Here is a 20,395-nt window from a genome sequence, read left to right on the forward strand (position 1 = left end):
GCGGGAGCTGTTTTTCTTACTATTGATGGAGTGTTAGCTCCTAGTGAATGGGAGTACCCATTTAAAAAACAAAACGAAACCCATGTGTTTGTATGATAGCTTGTAAAACCTAGGTAGAATTCTCCAAAAAAGCACATCATCATTTAATTAATGTGTGTGTGTGTGTGTGTGTGTGTGTGTGTGTGTGTAGAGAGAGGTGTGGAGGGAGGAGGTAACACCTCCCATGGAATCGTTTCACATAAGAGCCTCGAGAAAGCTAGATTGTTCTTTGGAGTATATACCTAAGATGGGAAGAAACTCGGGGTTAGTGAAGAGGGCAGTCACTTTTATTGTCACATTGACTTCTGTAGCGGACACTTACTCTTCTGTCCTCGGTCAGATCTGTATCTGTTGCTGCTAACTCTTCTCTTGTGCCGTTTGAAAGTGTCTAGAGTGCCTCATAATACCCTTGGGTCATGTTTTCCCACTGTAGCACTCATTTAACCACCACGCCTTGATAGTATTAACAAAATTGATAGACCTTTAAAAAAAACTATAGAATGTTCTATACCACAAATGAGTCTTAAAAATTTAATATGAGAATCTTACCTTAGATTTGACAAAAATAATTGATTTTTAATAGCATTATCTAAGTATGTACTTCAAATGAAGTACTTTCTCAGATGCAGTAAAGAGAGTAGATAAAGGTGTAGATAAAAGTACTTACCATCTCACTTGAGTTCAGGAGGGAGGTTGGCTGATTCAGTAGCCCACCTGTCAGTGTTCTGAACCATTTTCTTTCAGATCACCATGGCCTCAGGTTATCTATCGACATCATGCCTAAGCATCGTCTTACACAGAAGTAGGAAAGAAGAGTGGGACCTTCTCTGCCATGCACTTTCATTTGGTTAGGAAAAGGATTCCTGCAACCCCAGTAGACTTTACCTACCTTATACGCAGGAGTTATAGCTGGCCAGTAGCCATCCTAAAGTCAGTTGCTGATAAGCAAAGTGAGATCCCATGATTGGCTTAGAATATGGTGAGCTCATCTCTGCAATTGGAGGAGCTTCCAACTGTCCCAGCTTAGCTTGAGTGTTAAACAGTAGCTATGCGTCATCGTCAAGATGGGTGGGTGATAATTAGTATTGTCAAACTTGTATGTCAAAGTTGTATGAGGACATTTTTGTATACCTCAGCACAGGTATTTATGTGGAAAAGTGAGTTTTGCATGTTGTCCTTTAAAATAGAAGCAGATTCATTTGAGAATCTGTGGCTCTGAAAGTGCTCTTCCTGATTGACACAGGAAGCCAGCACTTGGCTCTTAATCAGTAAACTGCTTACTGTACTTATTTTTGTCTTAAATATAGTCCTTGACTATTTCCCTCTGCTACAAATGATGGGGTGTGTGTGACTGTGTGTGACTGTATGTGTATGTGTGTGTGCACGGGTGTTTGTGTGTGAGTATGAGTGTAATTTTAATTACTTTTAAATTTTTTTATTTTATTTTTTTACTATATAGCCTTGGCTGTCTTGGAACTCACTCTGTAGACCAGGCTGGCCTTGAACTGACAGATCCACTTGCCTCTGCCTCCAGAGTGCTGGGATTAAAGCATGTACCACCATGTCCAGTAAAAATAATAGTGTATAATTTTGATGGTAGTCTCTGGTGGTTTGAAATGGATTGGTGCTTCCTCTTGTAGGTGGATTCTCCACTGTTTTCCTGGTGCGGACTCACGGTGGGATCCGATGTGCACTGAAGCGAATGTATGTCAATAACACACCTGACCTCAACATTTGTAAAAGGGAAATCACAATTATGGTAAGTGAGAGAAAATGTTGTTTTAGAAGTTGGTTGCTTTCCTTTTTGTCTTATACTACAGCGTCCACAGAGTTTTAGGCAAGTTCTGTATCGGTTTATCCACTCTTGAAAACTCATTCAGTTAAATTATCAGGTGGGAATTGTAGTTGATGGCCTCTGGCCGCACTTGAGACTTCCCAGTGCAGTTCCCAGGCAGTGTGCCCTTCTTTCCTTTCAAGTTCATTGTAATTGTGGGGTCTGGGGAGGACGGGACACTTACAGAATTACAGTAAACACCAAGTGTATCTACCTGACAGTGTAAGAAGTACAGTCTTCCGGATGCATGAGGCCTTCTCCCTTTTCTTGCCCAGTTGGGTCTAGGTACGGTTTTTCTCGTGCAGAAGGAGACTCCCGTTCTCAGGTGGTGACTGTGGTTGCTGTCCACGCTTTCTGCATTCGACTCGTATTTAGACCCGCAAACATAGTTTTGTTTTTCATTTCACAGTCCTTCTGTGACCTGCTTTTCCTGTCAACTGCATTGTAGGGCCAGTTGTCCTCCAGCAAGGGCAGTATTGCTAAACATTAGGTAGAGTGACATTATGTCACTAGACTCGTAGAGACATCAGTGACTGAGTAGACGGTGCAGCGCGGTTTTGAAGTGACACCCCTTTCCGTGATTAGTGTCCTCTGGGCCTTCTGCCCCTCACTTCTCTTCCCCTTTCCTTCTCAGTTTTTACCTGTGTATACCTGCGTGCACGGGTGTATTTTCTTAGTTTGACTTCAGGTAATAGACAATCAATCGATTTAGTTAGCACATTCATAATACTGTATAATCACTACCTCTGTGTAGTTTCAAAACCTTTTCATCACCCCTAGAAAACCCCACCCACCTTACTGTTAACTCCACTTCCCCTTCATCCAGCTCCTAGCAAGCTCCCTTCTCTCTCTGTGTTTGTTGACTTCTATTCTAAATATTCCCTGTAAGTGGGGTTGTAGAGTGTGGTTTTCCTTTTTCCTGCCCCAGTGCCTTTGAGGTCCATAGACTTTGTAGTGTCCACCGGTATTTACCTTCTTTCCTGTCATCAAATGATACTGTGAACACCACAGTTTCATCTCTTCATGGAGAAAAGCTGATAGCTCTTTGGGCAGTTTTGACCTTTTTGACTTCTGTGACTAGCTGAATGCTGTGTGTTTGTGTGTTCTTGTCCTTGAGTCCTCAGTTTCTCTCCTTGGTTATGTACCTAGGTTCATTTTATAAACTGGAGGAACAGCATTCTGTTGTACAGCTGAACCGTGTGTGTTCTTCCTGGCAGTGTGTCCTAATGCCACTCCCACCCATCTTCCTGCTAGGGGGATTTCTCACTCTATATCCACACTTAAAAATCTTAAAAAGATCGCACTTATTTATGCGATCTGATTTACTGAATTCCAGTTGTTTCTATTCTTAGCTGGTTTAGAGATGCTTTGAGACACGTTAAAGTAACATATTAGCCAAACGTTGAAAAAGAATTACTTGAAGAAAACGGCAAAGTCTCTATCGAGTTCTCTAACTTGAGCCTAGATGATGTACTACTCGGCCATAATCTTCCGCTTGGTAGAGCTTGTATAATTACGAGACATGGGAAGTAATGGCGGCAGTAGCAGGCGGATCTTCTGCCTTTGAACAAGGCACTGCGGGAGAGCATGCCTGTGGAGTGGTGATGGTCTTCACCTTTTCCATCTTCCACTGTATGATTTAACATGTTTTGCAAGTGGTAGTTCTGACCAGTTGCACAGTTGAAACTGGGTGTATTATTAATGACAGCTGTTGGAAATTCATTTAAAATAATGTGCCCGCCCCCTGCCTGGGTCTTCACCATGCTAAGCAGCACTTACCACTGAGCTGTCTCCAGCCCTGTTTGTAACCTCATTATATGCTGATGACTTCTGTACAAGGAGAAAACGTTTTTAGAGTTTCCATTTTGTTATTTCTTTGAACACATCATTAGTGTTATCTTTAATCTGTGAGTTCTTTTCCACAAATGTTTTCTGGCCTCCTGTTCCTGTTTTAGATTTAGTGAAAAGAACATGTACCCATGGGTCTATGGAAGAGTTCTACATAAGTTGTAATATATTTAGGAAAAACATAAAAGTAGTTCATTAACATTAGAGCTTAATTCCTTTTTTTTTTAGATAGATATAATTAGAGTTCTAATACTTTATTCTTGAATTTCAGAGGACTATATTATACACTTTGGTTTATTATCTTTTAAATTATATTAATTTGTGTGGGTATGTTAGGGGTAGCATGAGTGGAGGTCAGGGTGACTTATAGAGCTTGGTTTTCTCCCTCCACCACGGTGGTCCTGGGTATTGAACTCAGGTCCTCAGGCTTGGTGAGAAGTGTCTTTATTGGCTGAGCGGTGTTGCCAGCTCTTGATAGGTTATTGCTTTTATCACTTTCCTGTGGTTGGACCTGTACACAAATGATCATTTTGGTTGTGTATCTTAGAGAATGACCGTCACATATGCATTGAATTTTCCAATGAAAAATTCACCATAGAAATCACTGGCTGAAATACAATATTCTAATGCCTTATTTTTTTTTTTTTTTGTTTTTGTTTTTCGAGACAGGGTTTCTCTGTGTAGCTTTGCGCCTTTCCTGGCACTCACTTGGTAGCCCAGGCTGGCCTCGAACTCACAGAGATCCGCCTGGCTCTGCCTCCCGAGTGCTGGGATTAAAGGCGTGTGCCACCACCGCCCGGCCTAATGCCTTATTCTTACTTTTAGAAATTTATTAAATCTACCTATTTAGGTTTACACCCCCCCTTTTTTAAATAGAAGTTTAAGGTTTATATTTTCTAATTTTAAAAATTTTATTTCTCTTCACAGAAGGAACTATCTGGCCACAAAAATATTGTTGGTTATTTGGACTGTGCTGTCAATTCAATTAGTGATAACGTATGGGAAGTGCTTATTTTAATGGAATATTGCCGAGGTAAGTACCTGTCTTCATTTGTAATGCACTAAAAAGAGACACCTTTCCACAGGGCACTAGGTGTATGGTTTCTCCCAGGGCAGCTGCTGCCTTTATTGCAATTTCAGCTTTAGTGATTCAATTACAGATGCTGTTGAAACTTATTTAAAACCTAATCATAATTTGTAGTATGGCAGGAGCCGGCAAATGGAGAATTAAACAAAGTGATAATTGGGTTCAAAATAAAAAATGTAGGCGAGTGAAGTTACACTTCTTGTCTGTATAATTCTTTTGTAATCCAACCAAGAATTAATGTTGTAAAATGTACTGTAAACATACTAAATTTGTCACACTTAGGGAGCACATGCTAGTATTCTTAGCGTGAGTGTGCAGGTATGTAGTGCCTGTAGGAGAGTTTAAGATTTTTTTTAATTGTATTTCTTTATTTGTGTGTATGTGTGTGCTTGAGTTTGTGAAGGAGGGCACACAGACAAGAGCGTGAGTGTGTGCTTGGGTTTGTGGTTAAGGGCACACACAGACAACAGTGTGCATGTGGAGGTCACAGGATCACTTGTGAGGGTGTCACTTGGTGGCCAGTGTCTTTACCAGCTGAGCCATGCTGCTGGCAATATGCTGGTTTTGAGACAGCGTATCTCAGCGGGACCAAGAGCTCATTGAGTAGGCCGAGCTTGCTGGCAGTGTGCCCTCGGGGTCTGCCTGTTTCTGCCGCTCCAGCGCTGGCATCGGTGCTGCTGCCACACCTGCGTTTCTCCTGTGCTCCGGAGATGCAGCTGAGGTCTTCTCACTTGGGTGGCGAGCACGTGCCCCACAGAGCTGTCTCTTCAGTTGCTGTTTAGTTTCCTCTTGCTGATACGGGATTTCATACAGCCCGGGCTGCCGGTCAACTCCCGAGTCTCCTTTCTTTCAAGTTAGAGAGACTGAATTTTTTAAAAAGGGTGATTTATTTTTATTTTATGTACATTGGTATTTTGTCTGTGTGTATATCTGTGTGTGGGTGTCGAATTTCCTGGAGCAGGAGTTACAGACAGTTGTGAACTGTCATGTCAGTGCTGGGAATTGAACCTGGGTCCTTTGGAGGAGTAGCCAGTGCTCTTAACCACTGAGCCATCTTTCCCGCCCTATAGAACCTGCATTTTAATACATAATCTTTATATTTGTGTTAGAAAATAGGAAGTCATGTTTGTTTAGACCTAACATGGTCTTTAAAATCAATGTTTACTTGCATAGCATGCCTTAATAATAATAACCAGCAGAAACTATCCCTGACTTCTAAACATCTTAATGTGTGAGGAGGAGGGCACTTAGTCCATTCTCTACAAACACAGTGTCTCTTACTTGGTTTTTAAAAAGAGAAAGTTTATCTAGTGTTTGAATCAACAAGGTTTGTTTCATAGAAAATTTTAAATCAAAAGTGATTTCTGTAGGGCTGGAGAGATAGCTTAGTGGTTAAGAGCATGGCCTGCACTTGCAGAGGACCCGGGTTCTGTTCTCTGCACCCATGTGGTGGTTCACAACTGCCTGTGGCTCCAGATTCAGGGCTCTTAACACCCTCTTAGGGCCTCCACAGGCACCAGCATGCACGTATGTGGTGCATGTGTACACCTGAAGTCAAAACACTCATGAAATAAAAATAAATCTAAGAAGAAAGCAAAATAATTTGTGTGTATAGCTCAAAAGCCCAGTAGGTGGCATAGTGGAGCACTCAGGAGGCAGAGGCAGGTGGATCTCTGTGAGTTCAAGGCCAGCCTGGTCTATATTGAGAGACACCTAGGGCTACAGAGTGAGACTGTCTCAAAACGAAACAAACCAAACAGCAGCAGCAGCAGCAGGAACAGCCAAAGTCCAAAAGTCTGTTAAGCCATGGGTTGATTGACAGCCCATTGACCCCCTCTCTCCCCGAGAGTCAGTTTAAGATGCATGAGTTGTCGCTTCCCAGGTTGTCTTGTAAGTGGTCGTTGGTGGTGTTGGTGAGCGTGTAGAAGCCCGGAGGTGAAGGAACTGAGAAAGCAGTGTCGCACGGGTCCTGGGAGGGACAGTGCCCCTTTGTGTCATGTCTCCAGGGCAGATGAGGTTTACCCCAGAGTTGTGTGTGCTGAACTTCTGGACTAAGTCAGATTCTTCCTTGTGTTTTTTACCGTTCGGAAGAGGGCGCCTGCAGTAGTGTGTCATTATGTTTTCTTTCTCGTACAAGAAGATTTTCCTGGAGTTAATAATTGCTCCATTTTTCACTTGCCTAATTTCTTCAGGCGTGGTATTATTTTAGCCCATCTTCCTTAGTAGAAATTCAAGTCTCTGCAGGAAGCTTAAACATGGTAACACTTGGGTGATTTTCACCCCCCCCCTCCCCCCAGCACGCTTCAGAGAGACTTACGTCGTTCACCTGTCTAATTTTAAACAGGATTTTGATGTTACCTGGGCATTCTTTGTTTCTTTCTATTTTAGATGCCTATTTATCGTCCTCCCCCTTGTTAGGTATGGGCGTGACCCAGGGCTGCATGGATGCCTCTCAGGTGTGCCACCTCCAAGCTGCATCTCCACTCTCTTTTGGACTAACTCATTTTAACTTTTTTTGATAATGAATTTATGGGTGGAAACGTTTTTGAGATCTTCAATTTGTAAATATGTCTTTATTTTCCTTTTCAAGTACTAACCAGCTTTGACCCTACTTAGCTTCTGTAGTCAAATTAGACTGGGCACATTTGGGGCAGTGGGGTGTGTGTGTGTCCATAGACAAACGTGTCTATGTCCACATGTGATTGTTATTTTGGTTAGAAAGAACATTTTAGCATAGAAGTAATACTGATGAAGACACTGGGTTGTTCCCTTTTCTCTCTACTGGTATGATGGTTGATTTTTTTTTTTATGTGATTCATTTTCTGCATTGACACTATCAGATAGCTTTTCATTTATTTCCAGTGTATTGAAACCTTACAATATGTATACTTCATTCGTGTCAGTGTTGTATTTTTTTTTTTTTTTAATTTTTTGAGACAAGGTTTCCCTGTGTAGCCCTGGCTATCCTGGAACTTGCTCTGTAGTCCAGGCTGGCCTCCAACTCAGAGATTGGCCTGCCTCTGCCTTTGGAGTGCTGGGATTAAAGGCGTGTGCCACCTTTCGGCTGGGCTTTGTATTCTTTTTGTAAGACACCCAGCTTCTTCTCTTGTATGCATATGTTCTTTCTGAAACTTGTTTGAAATGGATGTTTGTCTTCCTGCAGTGACTGTCTTCTGATTATCTTTTCATTTTTTCCTTTTAATTTCTGCTTTTGTGGGAAGCTTCCTTACGTGTATATGAAGGTTTTCAGTAGAATTTTGTATTTTTGCTATATTATTTTAATTTTTGGCAGTCCTTATTTTTTCTTTAAAATATCTGCTCTTGTTTAGGTGTAAATCTTTTTCTAAGTTAAAAAATTAAAATATTTAAAATATTTTTCCTTTATTTTTACTTTTCCCAGATTCTTATGCTTTGTTGCTCTGTTCTCTTATGTGAGAAGTTTGCTGCATGTATCACAGATCAGAATGTACCTTCTGGACTGGCAATTTTATCTTAGGAGGACAATCCAGAGCCCTGAGCTGAGTAGTCCTTTTCTCATGTGAATCAAGTAGATACATTCTTTTTCTCCCATGGGGGAGCATGTTTTGGAGGAGCAGAGAATAGTAGGAGGAGTTCTGTCCTCTTAAGGCTTTTGTATATGAAGACCAGGGAACCAGGATGCTGACCCAGTCCACACATGGAGTGTAGAGAAGAACGTGCTCCGGAACCTGTGCGTTCCTTGCTCCATGCTTCCAGGTTCTCAGAGCTCACTGCCATTGCTGTGCACTGCAGTCACCTTTCATCCCTACCTAACCTGCTAGTTTTCCGATACAGCGCTTAAAAGGATGGTTCTCAACTTGTGGGTCGTGACCCCCTTGGGTATCAGACGACTCTTTCACAAGGGTCTTATATTAGATATCCTACATAGCAGGTATTTACATTATGATTCATAACAGTAGCAATGAAAATCATTTTACGGTTAGGGGTCACCACAACATGAGGAACTGTATTGAAGGGTCGTAGCGTTAGGAAGGTTGAGAACCACTGACTTAAAGAGATACTGTTTTTTTTTTTTTGGAATTAGAATTCTGGACATCCGTATGGTTATTCTGAATATATTTCTATTGTTTTATGAATAACTTATGAACAGTTATGACAGTTTGTGACTTTCTGAGTTTGTTTCAGAAGCTGCTTTGTACTAATTCCTATAAGTTGTATCTCGACTAGCTTTTGCTTAATAATGAAACTCTTGAAATTTGGTAGCAGTTGCGTATTGTTGCTTGTGGATCTGCCCGTCAGCTGCTGTGGGCCGAGCCTGGCAGGGTGGCCCTGCTGATTTGTCAGTGCTTGTTCACATGACTGTTTGATAGTTGTGACTAGTTAGAATAATTTTGCTTCGTCTCCTTCATGCTCTTGTTGGCTCTAGTAGGCTCTCCTGGGTAGATTTTCTTATGGAGACAAAAGGAACAGAGGCCTGCAGAGGCACCTAAGCTCTCTCCCCTTCCCAGTGCAGCCCCTTCTCACTGGGATGTGAGCACGCGTGCATGCGCATACACACACACACACACACACACACACACACACACACGGCCCACCCTGTTAATCAGGGGTGATCGCAAGAACATGGGTCGGGGATTATTTGCTCTAGCATGGGTAGCCGACCATTGGCCACCACTGAAGAACATGACTCACTCACCCCCAGCAATCCTCACCTGCCGATAGCTCCCTGGGAGGGCTGGGGCCCTTGTGAGTGTGGACTGGCCTGGTCTGTGCAGGTCACCACAGCTGCTGTGAGCTCAGAGAGCAGTGGCCTGGCTAGGCCTAGAAGACAGTGCTTCATAGCAGTACTCCCCAGTCTCCAGCTCTAAATTCTTTCTGTCTTCTTTTCCAGATGCTCCTTTGGCTTTGGAGGCAGAGGTGTGTGTGTGTGTGTGTGTGTGTGTGTGTGTGTGTGTGTGTGTGTGTGTGTGTGTAGGAGAGGGGTGGGGTTGGGTGATAGGACTGAGCACTTAACAGGCACATGTTCTGAAAGCTTTGATAGTTAGGAGTCTGCATTAACTACTGCCATTGAAAGAAAAAGAAGCTTCTCTGACCAAAGCTGAGAAGAGCATTGTCTCTGGGTATAAACAGAAGTGTGTAGAAGGCAGCTGGACTACGTGTCCACATAGCAACAAAGCCTCTCCTCCTGTGTCTGATCTCCCCAGCCATGAGCTTTGACTAGGTTTATAGGATCAGGAGCAAGGTTGATGTCAGCTCATGCTGCTAGGATGTGCTGAAGTGGCTGAGGGGAGGAGGAGGATCATGAGCTTGAGTGCAGCCTGGCATTGGCACAGGTCCCTCCTGGGAGCAGGCCTCAGCTCCAGTCAGAAAGCCGTTTGTTACCCTTTGACGGGAATGCCACTGGTGCCCCAGGCAGCCAGCCTTATCTGGCAGGTCAGTGGCATGCATAGTCCACGGCTGGACAAGATTATTGATTATTTTTCTCCCAGTCCTATTTATTACCAGGAATAAAGCATTAGTGCCTTAACTCATTAGATCCCTTTATCCTATAATCAGGGTGATATTTTACAAAGTCAGATAGATAGTTCTCTTTGGCTTTCAAGAAAAAAGTATGAAATGTGGCTGCCAGTGTCTGATCTGCATCAGTTACATCTCATCTTTCTGTGCTTCTCCAGCCATGTCAGCACCAGCTCTTTACAAGTTACTTGTTGTCAACAAATTCTACCTAACAGGAGATGTTTATATACAACACTCATTATTACCCACACACTCTCCTAAATCTTTGTCTTGTTAATTTGTAGTCGTCTGTCTCAACATGAATCTCACTTAGATAAGCCTAAGTTGACCGGCTCTCCTTTCTTCCCATCTTTCCCCCAATCTAAATTCCGGTTTCCTATGTGAGTTCTCTCCTTCTTACTTTGTCATGTTAGGAATTATAGTCACGTATCTGTGTCATTATTTTTACCTTGAAACACTATATTCTATGATAGTAGAAACCTTTTTTTGTTTATCACACTTAATCCAATACTAAATATTGTTGAATGACTATTGCTTCAAATAAATACATTGTCAATCATAAGGAAAACTGCAATTTCAGAAGTGGTAAAGTGTTAAAAAAATAGCAAATAGTATTAGCAAGATACTGTGTTTTCTACAGTGTTCTGATCTCCGAGATGTCAATGTAAGTGTGTTGCTGTATTAGTGCAGCAGGTGTAAGTACCCTTGTGAGAGTTCAGGGCTAGCACTGGAAGAGTGTTTCCGAGTGTCTTTCTGGTGGACTTTATCGGAAAGCGTCCTCAGAGTGGCTTCTTTGCTTAGCTGGGCAGGTAGTGAATCAGATGAATAAGAAGCTGCAGACGGGCTTTACTGAGTCAGAAGTCTTACAGATCTTCTGCGACACCTGTGAAGCCGTCGCGAGGTTGCATCAATGTAAGACTCCCATTATCCACCGGGACCTGAAGGTAAGAACCGGGGAACACTTTTGTTCTACACTTAGGATTTAAAATGTTTTTTTCTTTCTCTCCCTGCTCCTGTCCCCTCCCCAAGATCCTATAGAATTTCATGTGTATTCTGCCCAGTGTTACTGTCTGCTCTTCCCACTAGGATATAAGGGTGATGAGGCCGTTGGTATTGGCTTGTGTATGTGATTAGATCCAAGCTCTGAGAACAGTGCATGGCCTATAGAGAGGCTCACCGATTGTTTAGTAAATAAATAAGTGAATGGCTGTTTTGACTGATTAAATACAATTTTGTATCTTATGATAAACAAAAATAAGCAATGTCATTTACAATGTAGGTCGTTGGTAATCATGAAAGCCTAAAATACACTCTATTAGCATTTTAGTAAATGAAAATAAATATAAAAGCAAAAGACATTGCCATAATAATAACAATTTCTTTGGTCTTCAATATATCCTAGACCATGTTCTGCGTACTTTGAGTATTCTAACCTGTCATAGTAACAGTTATCTTCCCTGTTTTCTGGAGAAGATAACCAAAGAGGGGAGTGGTTAAGCAAACTGTCCAATGATATAAATGCTAGTAAGCAGCAGATGAGGATTTCTCTGAACTGACATTGTAGTATTCAAGGTATTGGAGTATTCACAATTTGTTTTAGTTATTTTAACTCAGATTACAAGTTAAAGTATAAATTTAAATTTGTATTTTCACCGTAGGAGTTTTAAGTAAAAATGGTGCTGTAGGCTAAGCATCTTGAATCAGAAAATCCACATTTGAAAAGGCCCACTTTCTTATGTGTATAGAGACTAGATGTGGTGGTGCCCCGAGTGTGAAATCCTGTACCCGATCACATGCTTCAGATTTCAGTGAGAATATTGCATAGAATTATGGTCAGACTGAATGTATAATGTGAATGAATTTTCATCTTATTCTTGAATCTTGCCCCCAATATAAAAAGTAATCCCAGGCCAATGACACTTCTGGTATCAAGCATTTTGTATGTGAACACACAACCTATAGATGTTCATGAGAAATGGAATTGAAATGTTCTCCTTACTCCTTGTTTCCTGGTAGACCGAAGTCTTAGGAATGGAGAAAAAAATGTAGATACACTCAGAGAGATTCTTGACCATCACTAGTTCTTCTTCATAGAGAGAATTCAGGAGATTAGGGTTGGCCATTTTTATTAACCCTTCTGGCCTCTTGCCTCAGCAGGAATGTGCCACTGCCTGCTCTGGTTCATTTGCCTCTGGTTTGAGGTGTCTTCTGTCTGTATATACATATGTGTATGTGTGTATGTATGTGTACCAAGCACCTGATCAAAACAGGTTAAAAAAAGTTTTCACTTTGAAAATAGTAATCATTGATTTTCTTTTCTTAAGGTAGAAAATATTTTGCTAAATGATGCTGGAAATTATGTGCTTTGTGACTTTGGCAGCGCCACTAATAAATTTCTCAATCCTCAAAAAGATGGAGTTAATGTAGTAGAGGAAGAAATTAAAAAGTAAGTGCTTATCTTTATTGCATTTTGCATCATAGGCATTTTGATTAATTTGAGTCTATAACTAGCTAGCTGCATTAATAGAAATTTTATATTGTTCCATTTGTAGATTCCTTCAAAATGAAAATGACTAATATCTAATAGACAGTTGATGAATACCATGAATGAGTTTTTTTGTCTATGTGGTAAACAGCTTAATAATGAAACTTGTAAAATAAGCTGTAGTAGTTAATAGACCCCTTAAGAGAATTTTAAGCGATTTAAAACAAAAAGATTTATTTCTGTATGAGTATGAATATCTGTGTACCACATGTGTGTGTAGTGCCTGTGGAGGTCAGAAGAGGGCATTGGATCCTCTGGATAGTTGTGCTGGTCTTTTCAAGAGCAAGAGTTTTTAACCACTGAGTCACCTCTCCAGTTCCTTAAGTGATTGTGAGTTCAGCATAGTCTTTGTCTTTACTGATATAGGGCAGTAGTGCATTTGCAAAGTGTAAGTGCTGAGACTGTAGGAAGCCACTATTACTTCAGTGGTATGTTGCAAAGCTTTCTCGGGTGATGTCACACAGGTTTGTTTGATTGTTTGTTTTGTTTTGTTTTGAGACAAGGTTTCTCTGTAGTTTTGGTGCCTGGCCTGGCCTTGAACTCACATAGATCTGCCTTGTTCTGCCTCCCAAGTGCTGGGATTAAAGAAGGCGTGTGCCACCACCGCCTGGCATGTTTTTGTTTCTTAATTCTGTGTTTTTTGTGTGGTTGCAGGCTTCTTGTGAGAACCTAACTTTTCTGCTTTTTAGTTTCAGAAAATACAACAAACTGTCTGAGAACACTGAAATGACAGAGGACAGCAAGCTGTCAGGCTAGGGACTTCTCAGTAGTCTCCCAGTGTGAGGGCGAGGAGCTGTTCAGCAGGGGCTGGTGACTGACCCGTTGTAGACTGTAGTTCTTACAGACTGAAGCGGTGCATATCCTGTGCACTTCGTGCTTCTACTCAGAACACAGCCTAGAACGACTGTATTAGTGTCTGAAGAACAAGCCCCTAGTAAACATACATGCCCTGGAGAACAGAGTAGAGGCGTTGCAGTTGGCTGTTTTTGTGGTCTGTGTCCGTCCGTGTAATTAGAGCATCTTGCAGATGAAGATTTCTAGTGGCTGCTTGAGGTCTCGAGTATCCAATCTACTCGACGTTTCTTCATTTGTTGTATTGTGGGATAGAGTTAAGGCTCAGTTACATTATTATGATGATTGGAATATGGTGCTGTAAGCTCATTAAGAGTCCGTATCCTTTGTGGCTGAATTGAAGAGTTGATGGTCTAAGTGTTGAGTTAACAAGTATTTATTCAGGGCCAGCCCTGCTTTTGGTGCTGGGACACAATGATAGAAGTCCTGCTGATATGCAGTGTATATTCCGGTTCGTCTGTAGTAGGATCATTCCGACCATCTCACCAGCAACTGTAATAGTAAGGTCTTAGAATGCTGTGATTTAAGATCCTTCTTTAAAATAAAGTATAAACACTAAAAAAGAATCTTGTTGTGATAGAGGTGGTTCATTTATATTCTTATGATTTCTGCTATGAGATTTGAGCACTATTTGGTTAATAATTCCTGTTTCTAATAGATTTTTTTGATAGTGAATATTTATTTACATTGTCTTTAATTCCAAAGAGCTTAAGTTGGTAGTCATGTTAGAAGCATACATAATGTGTATAACTGAGTTGTAATAACTTGTAACTTTGAAGAGAATTATAAAAGCTCAAAACATTTACTACTGTGTGCAGCTGGGTATTCTAACATTTATAAAACAAACTCCTTAGAAAAGAGATAAATTAAAATTTTGAGAGTGCAGTTTTACTTTCAGTAATGAAAATATTTGATAAGGAAGCTGTGATAGACTGAATTATTTCATATAAATCAACAGAAATATTCCTATATAGGTTGTCATTTAAGTTTTTATTAATAAACAAAATTCAACTTTTATATTATTTGAGATACTTTTGTAATTGCTGAATAAATTGTCTGTAGATACTTCGTTTCATTTAATTCTTGATAGACTTTTAACAAGCCTTTAAAGACAGTATTATTTCCGTATAGTTCTGAACCCCAAAGCCTTTGAGGTTGCGTCTTAAGAAGCCTGTCTCACCTGTCCTTTTGTTTCTGAATGTGTCTCCTTTGTTCTCCTCATGCTGCCAGGTACACGACTTTGTCATATAGAGCCCCAGAAATGATCAACCTTTATGGCGGGAAACCCATCACCACCAAGGCTGATATCTGGGTAAGGCTCAGAGGCTGACCGTTGCTCTAACTAGATGAGCATGAGTACACAGCTGCCTCCTTTCCTCTTTCCTCCCCAGGGAAAGGGGACGAGGGTAGGATGTGGAGTTAGGAGATGGGGTGCCTATAGTCAAGAAAGGGGATACTTGTATACTATGTAACTACCTCCCAGTAGTTTTTAAGATTTAGATCGTAAGTTAATGTTCACATTTTTCAGTTTTGAATGAGTGAAATTTTGGCTGATGACAATATAGAAAATCTGGATGTAACTGTTAAGCGATTACAGTATAACTTTCTGGGATATTTTATGATTTTTTTTTAAAATGGAAACTAACAAAAGTAAACTTTTTCTGATTCTAAACATGCCATTAACTACTCTTTATTGAAGGTCCTTATCATTTAGTATATTTTTATCTGGATTTAATTGTACCAATAGATAGTGTTAATTTATTGTTTGTTGTTTAGAATCTCACATCTTTTTCAAACTTGTTTTGTAAGTAAAATACATTTTGGATTGTATTTAATAGTCTAAGAAACTATTGTGTAATCTGAACGCATTAAACAATAACTGTTAACTGCATTTGCATGAACATATTATCAATAGTGGAATACAATTTTCTGAAATAATTCTAGAACTTTCAAAAGAAGTGAGATAGTTTTGATTTTTTTTTTTTTAATTAAAATGTTACCTTTTTTTGGTATAAGGCTACATGTCACAGCATATGTGTGGACAGCTTTTAGAAGTTAATCTTCGCCGGGTGGTGGTGGCGCACGCCTTTAATCCCAGCACTCGGGAGGCAGAGGCAAGTGGATCTCTGTGAGTTCGAGGCCAGTCTGGTCTACAGAGCGAGTTCCAGGAAAGGCGCAAAGCTACACAGAGAAACCCTGTCTCAAAAAACCAAAAAAAAAAAAAAAAAAAAAGTTAATCTCCTTATGGCAGGTGGGTCCCAGGGATCCCACTCAGGCCTCTAGGCTTAACAGTGAGGGCCTCCCTGCCTGAGTCACCTCCCAGCTCCCCATGTATAATGTGTGCAAACTAGCTACTGTCTCCTTGCTGGTTCCCCTACCCTGCTCCCTTATGAGGTTGGGAGGCCACGAAAAACCCAAGAGACAGATAGTCTTGCAAGGCAATCAGATTTCTAGGATGTTCTCATCTGCTTATTTATTTATTTATTTTGTCAGTGATTCTTAAGGTAATTGAATTTTAAACTATGTAAGATTAAAGCAAATTGGAAGCAAGTTTGTTTTAACTTATTTGTCTTTGTGACAATTGCTGGGGGATGTCTTTCTCTACGTTGTGAATATGTGTTGTTTCCATTGGTTAATAAATAAATTGCTTTGGCCTATGGCAAGGAAGCTTAGAGGCAGGCGGGAAATCAAAGGAGAGAGACAGGAAAGAGAAAGGCAGAGTTGAGAGATGTCAGCCTGCCGCCCAAGGAACAACATGCCAGCAGATCCATAAGCCATGGAACACGTGGCAAAACATATATTAATAGAAATGGGTTAATTTAAGATATAAGAGCTAGCTAGCAAGAGGCTTGCCATAAACCATACAGTTTGTAAATAATATTAAGCCTCTGAGTGATTATTTTATAAGTGGCTGCAGGACCACAGGGCTGGGCAGGACCACAGAAAACTTTCGACTACAATTTCCTCTCCTTGGCATTAGCATCAGGTTGATTTGATAACTTATAGTAAAGTTGAAGATTATGTGTAATGTAGAAAGCAAAGTGAGTTGGTTCTTAATAAAGCAAAATTATTACAAGAAGTGATTGTAAGGATCGTTTCTGGCCTAGTTTTATGATTGCTGTTGAGTTCCATATTACCTGAGATAGTTCAGCAACAGGATAGAAGCCACAGGAACCAATCACTACTGCTTTGAAACCAGTGGGAGTTGATTATATTTTCCTTAAAACACAATTGTTGTTTAGTATCTTAATGTAAAGGATGGGATCTTCTCATTTGTCACTTTTAAAATAAGATTTAATATATGTGCAGATAGGTACTCAAAGATTAAAAAAAAAAATCAACATGGTATCTGTTTACACACTTGGAAGAGGAACAGTTTCCATGTCCATGACGATGGTCTTATGCTTGTCTTAGCACAGATGGAACAGGAAAACACTACATTTTTGGTGTGTCTATCCTGTTTGGTCAAGAATTGTGTTTGCTAGTTCTGTTTCAAGAAAATAAACGAATTAGAAGAAATACATTGTTCAGGTGAAAGTAGTTATATAACATTGTATATTTTGGCAAAAACCTTTTTTTTTCCTTGAACATTTCCCTTGTAGGTTATTTTTATCCTGACATCTAGGGTGCTTGATAGGAATCCTGTATTACCCTTTTAGTGAAGACAATTGAACACGATGGATGATGGCCCTCAAATCAGCCTAATTAGTCCCTCTTGTTTCTTACATAATTCTCACTGTATCTAGTGACGACAGACGAAAATGCTTGTACTGCAAAACAGGGCAACTTGCTGTGTTTATACAATGCAACATATTTCACTTGTTTTTCCTACAACTGCTCTTTTTTGGGGGTGGGCATGCTATTATGTACTAGGAAGCACTCTGAACTCCGTCCTCAGACCCCATGGTCACCTTTTAAAGTGTGTTGGCATTGCCAAATCATGTGGGGACTCTCACATTTAATTTAAACCAAGACAAATGACCTAGATTTGATTGACAAGGTAAAACTGGCTGAAATGCAGGTCACGTTTGGTGTGAAGGTCATCTGGATGGAGGAAAGCTGTAACTGAAGGCAAATATTACAGCTTCAGTGGTGTATTTTCCTTACAGAAAAGCAGCCACTGTTATCTTTTTCTTTTCTTTTTTTTTTCAAGCTTGGTTTCTCTGTGTATCCCTGGCTGTTCTGGAGCTCACTCTGTAGACCAGGCTGGCCTGGAACTCAGAAATCTGCCTGCCTCTGCCTCCCAAGTACTGGGATTAAAGGTGTGCGCCACCATAGCCTGGCCATCACTATTTTTTTTAACCATATTGATTGGGTGTGTCTAGTTAGTGCCTTTACCACTTCAGAAGTCATACAGTAACCTATTGATTTCTAAGTAAGTATTGAAATTTCTAGACATTTGAAATTTTTTCACTATAAGAATGTTATAAATGCAAATATTCCCTTTAAAAATTAATATTATTGCACTCACAAAGGTTTCTGTATAGTATAGTCTTCATAGACACTAAAAATACTTGTTAGTCATAGATGGTAAAGTAGTTACATGGGAAAAATATAACAGCAGGAAGCTTATTCACTGGTTAGTTTCATTAATGCCATTGCAGCTGTTAGATAATTTATATAGAATTAGAAATGCCCCTTACCCTTGTGGCTTGAGGTATTATTTTTTGACAAAGTGATAATTTTGTGAACCCAAAATCATTTCTTTTTTTAAAAATTGTTTCAGGTTTGAACTGTGATGGTATAGCTGGAAACTTCCTATGTTACTTTTCTAGAAAAAAACTTGTACTTTAGAATGTTTCCCTTCGTGTCAGTAAGGTGATTTATTGGTGCTGTGAAGTTTATGAAGTCATGCACGTTAAGCAGACAACCTTTCTTTTTTGATGCTACAAGTTAGTACATTATACAGTAAAACATTGTAGGATTATATATGGAAACAGAATTAATTAAAAATGTTTTTGTTTATGTGTATTTGTGTTTGTTGTGTGTGCTGATGCCTGTGGATGCCAGAAGAGGTGTCAGATCCCTGGAGCTGGAGTTACGGGTGCGTGAGCTCCTGACATGGTGCTGGGAACTGAACTCAGGTCCCCTGCAAGAGCAGCATGTGCTAATTCTCCAGGCCCAGAGAGTTAATGTTTTTATTGCATGTAACCTATCTTTTGCCTGTGTGTATGTGTGGAGGTCAGAGAGCAATTTGAGAACAATCTTCTCCTTCTACCATATGAGTCCTGAGCATAAACTCAGGTTATCAAGAGTTGTCGGCATGGACCTTTACCACTGACCCATCTTGCTGGTTAAGTGAATTAATTTTTATCTTATGAAATAATGACCAGTAAAATTTATTGTTAGTTGTCTTAACTTTGATGGGCAGCCTCATAGGACTTAAAATGTGTTTTTTAGTGAATTGTAAGAAAATTTGTTAAAAACGGCCATACGTTTCCTTTGTAAGTCGATAGTATGACCTGCCTTAGCAGGGTTACTGTTGCTGTGCTAGACACCATGACCAAAAGCAACTTGTGGAAGACAGGGTTTATTTTATCTCACAGTTTTGAACTTCATCACTAAGGGAAGCGAGGGCAGGAACTGAAGCAGAGACCACGGAGGAATACTACTTACTGGTTTGCTTCCCAAGGCTTGCCCAGCCTGCTTTCTTATGTCACCCAGGACCACCAGCCCAGACGTGGTCACTACCCACAGTGGGCTGGGCCTTCCTCCATCAATCATTAATTAAGAAAACACCTCCATAGACTTGTCTGTGAGCATTCTGGTAGAGGCCTCTTCTCAGATGTAACTTGTGCCTAGTTGGTAATACCAATGAGGACAGTACCAAGTAGATGCTATTTCCTCCAAAAGTAACAAGCCAGGGTTAATTTTAGTTCCTCATGATCCAGAGCAGCTTATCTAAATGATCACAGATGCAGCAGAGGAACACTGAACTATAAAGCTAAAGGCCTTTAAAAAACATCTTAACTTGGTTAAGGAAGAATTGGATTCAAAATAGGAGCATTCAGTTTGTTTGTTTGAAGTAACATGTTTCACTTTTGGTGTTCCTGTTCGTGGTGCTGAGGATGGTGCTTAGGGCCTTGCGTAGGTTAAGCAGTGCTCTACCACTCAGCTGCGTTCCCAGCTCTGGTCTTGACGCTGGTTGTGTTCAGTGGCTGAGTGCTGAGTCCTGATGATGTCCGTTTCCTTGCTTCACAGGCCCTGGGATGTTTACTGTACAAACTTTGTTTCTTCGCTCTTCCTTTCGGTGAGAGTCAGGTTGCTATCTGTGACGGCAGCTTCACCATCCCGGACAGTTCTCGCTACTCCCATAACGTACATTGTTTGATAAGTAAGTATTTGGAAAGATGGGTTAAATCTTTATAAGATACTGCAATTTAGGGCCTGCTATTTATTCTCTTTCTTAAATCTAGACTTTTAATTTCATGTATTTTTATAAATATAGTAAAAATATTTAAAGATGGTTATTCATCTCTAGAGACCAATAAATACAAGAATATTTTTAATCTCCTAGAGAAGAGTTAATAGCACATGGCAGCAATTACATAATTAAGACAATCAGAGTTGCTGGGGACACTTATAACAACATTTAATTCTTCAATTTTTGTGTCTTTGAAACCAAATATCCATGTGGTTAATCAATAACTAGATTTCCATGCTTGCTTTTAAAAAGATACTGTAATTTAACATT

The 20,395-nt window shown here is 40.2% G+C and overlaps 1 protein-coding gene across 2 annotated transcripts in view; it reads left to right on the forward strand.

The window, feature by feature from the left end:
• The window catches only part of Bmp2k (BMP2 inducible kinase), a 110,590-nt gene that overhangs the window by 29,873 nt on the left and 60,322 nt on the right, over positions 1-20,395 (forward strand). For both annotated transcript variants that reach the window (XM_028873145.2, XM_028873147.2), the window contains exons 2-7: positions 1,680-1,798; positions 4,649-4,754; positions 11,106-11,248; positions 12,629-12,750; positions 14,932-15,013; positions 19,903-20,035. In XM_028873145.2, coding sequence (XP_028728978.1) covers positions 1,680-1,798; positions 4,649-4,754; positions 11,106-11,248; positions 12,629-12,750; positions 14,932-15,013; positions 19,903-20,035 — 705 coding nt within the window. The remainder of the gene's footprint in view (positions 1-1,679; positions 1,799-4,648; positions 4,755-11,105; positions 11,249-12,628; positions 12,751-14,931; positions 15,014-19,902; positions 20,036-20,395) is intronic.

Source organism: Peromyscus leucopus, chromosome 10, assembly GCF_004664715.2.
Source record: "Peromyscus leucopus breed LL Stock chromosome 10, UCI_PerLeu_2.1, whole genome shotgun sequence".
Taxonomy (NCBI): domain Eukaryota; kingdom Metazoa; phylum Chordata; class Mammalia; order Rodentia; family Cricetidae; genus Peromyscus; species Peromyscus leucopus.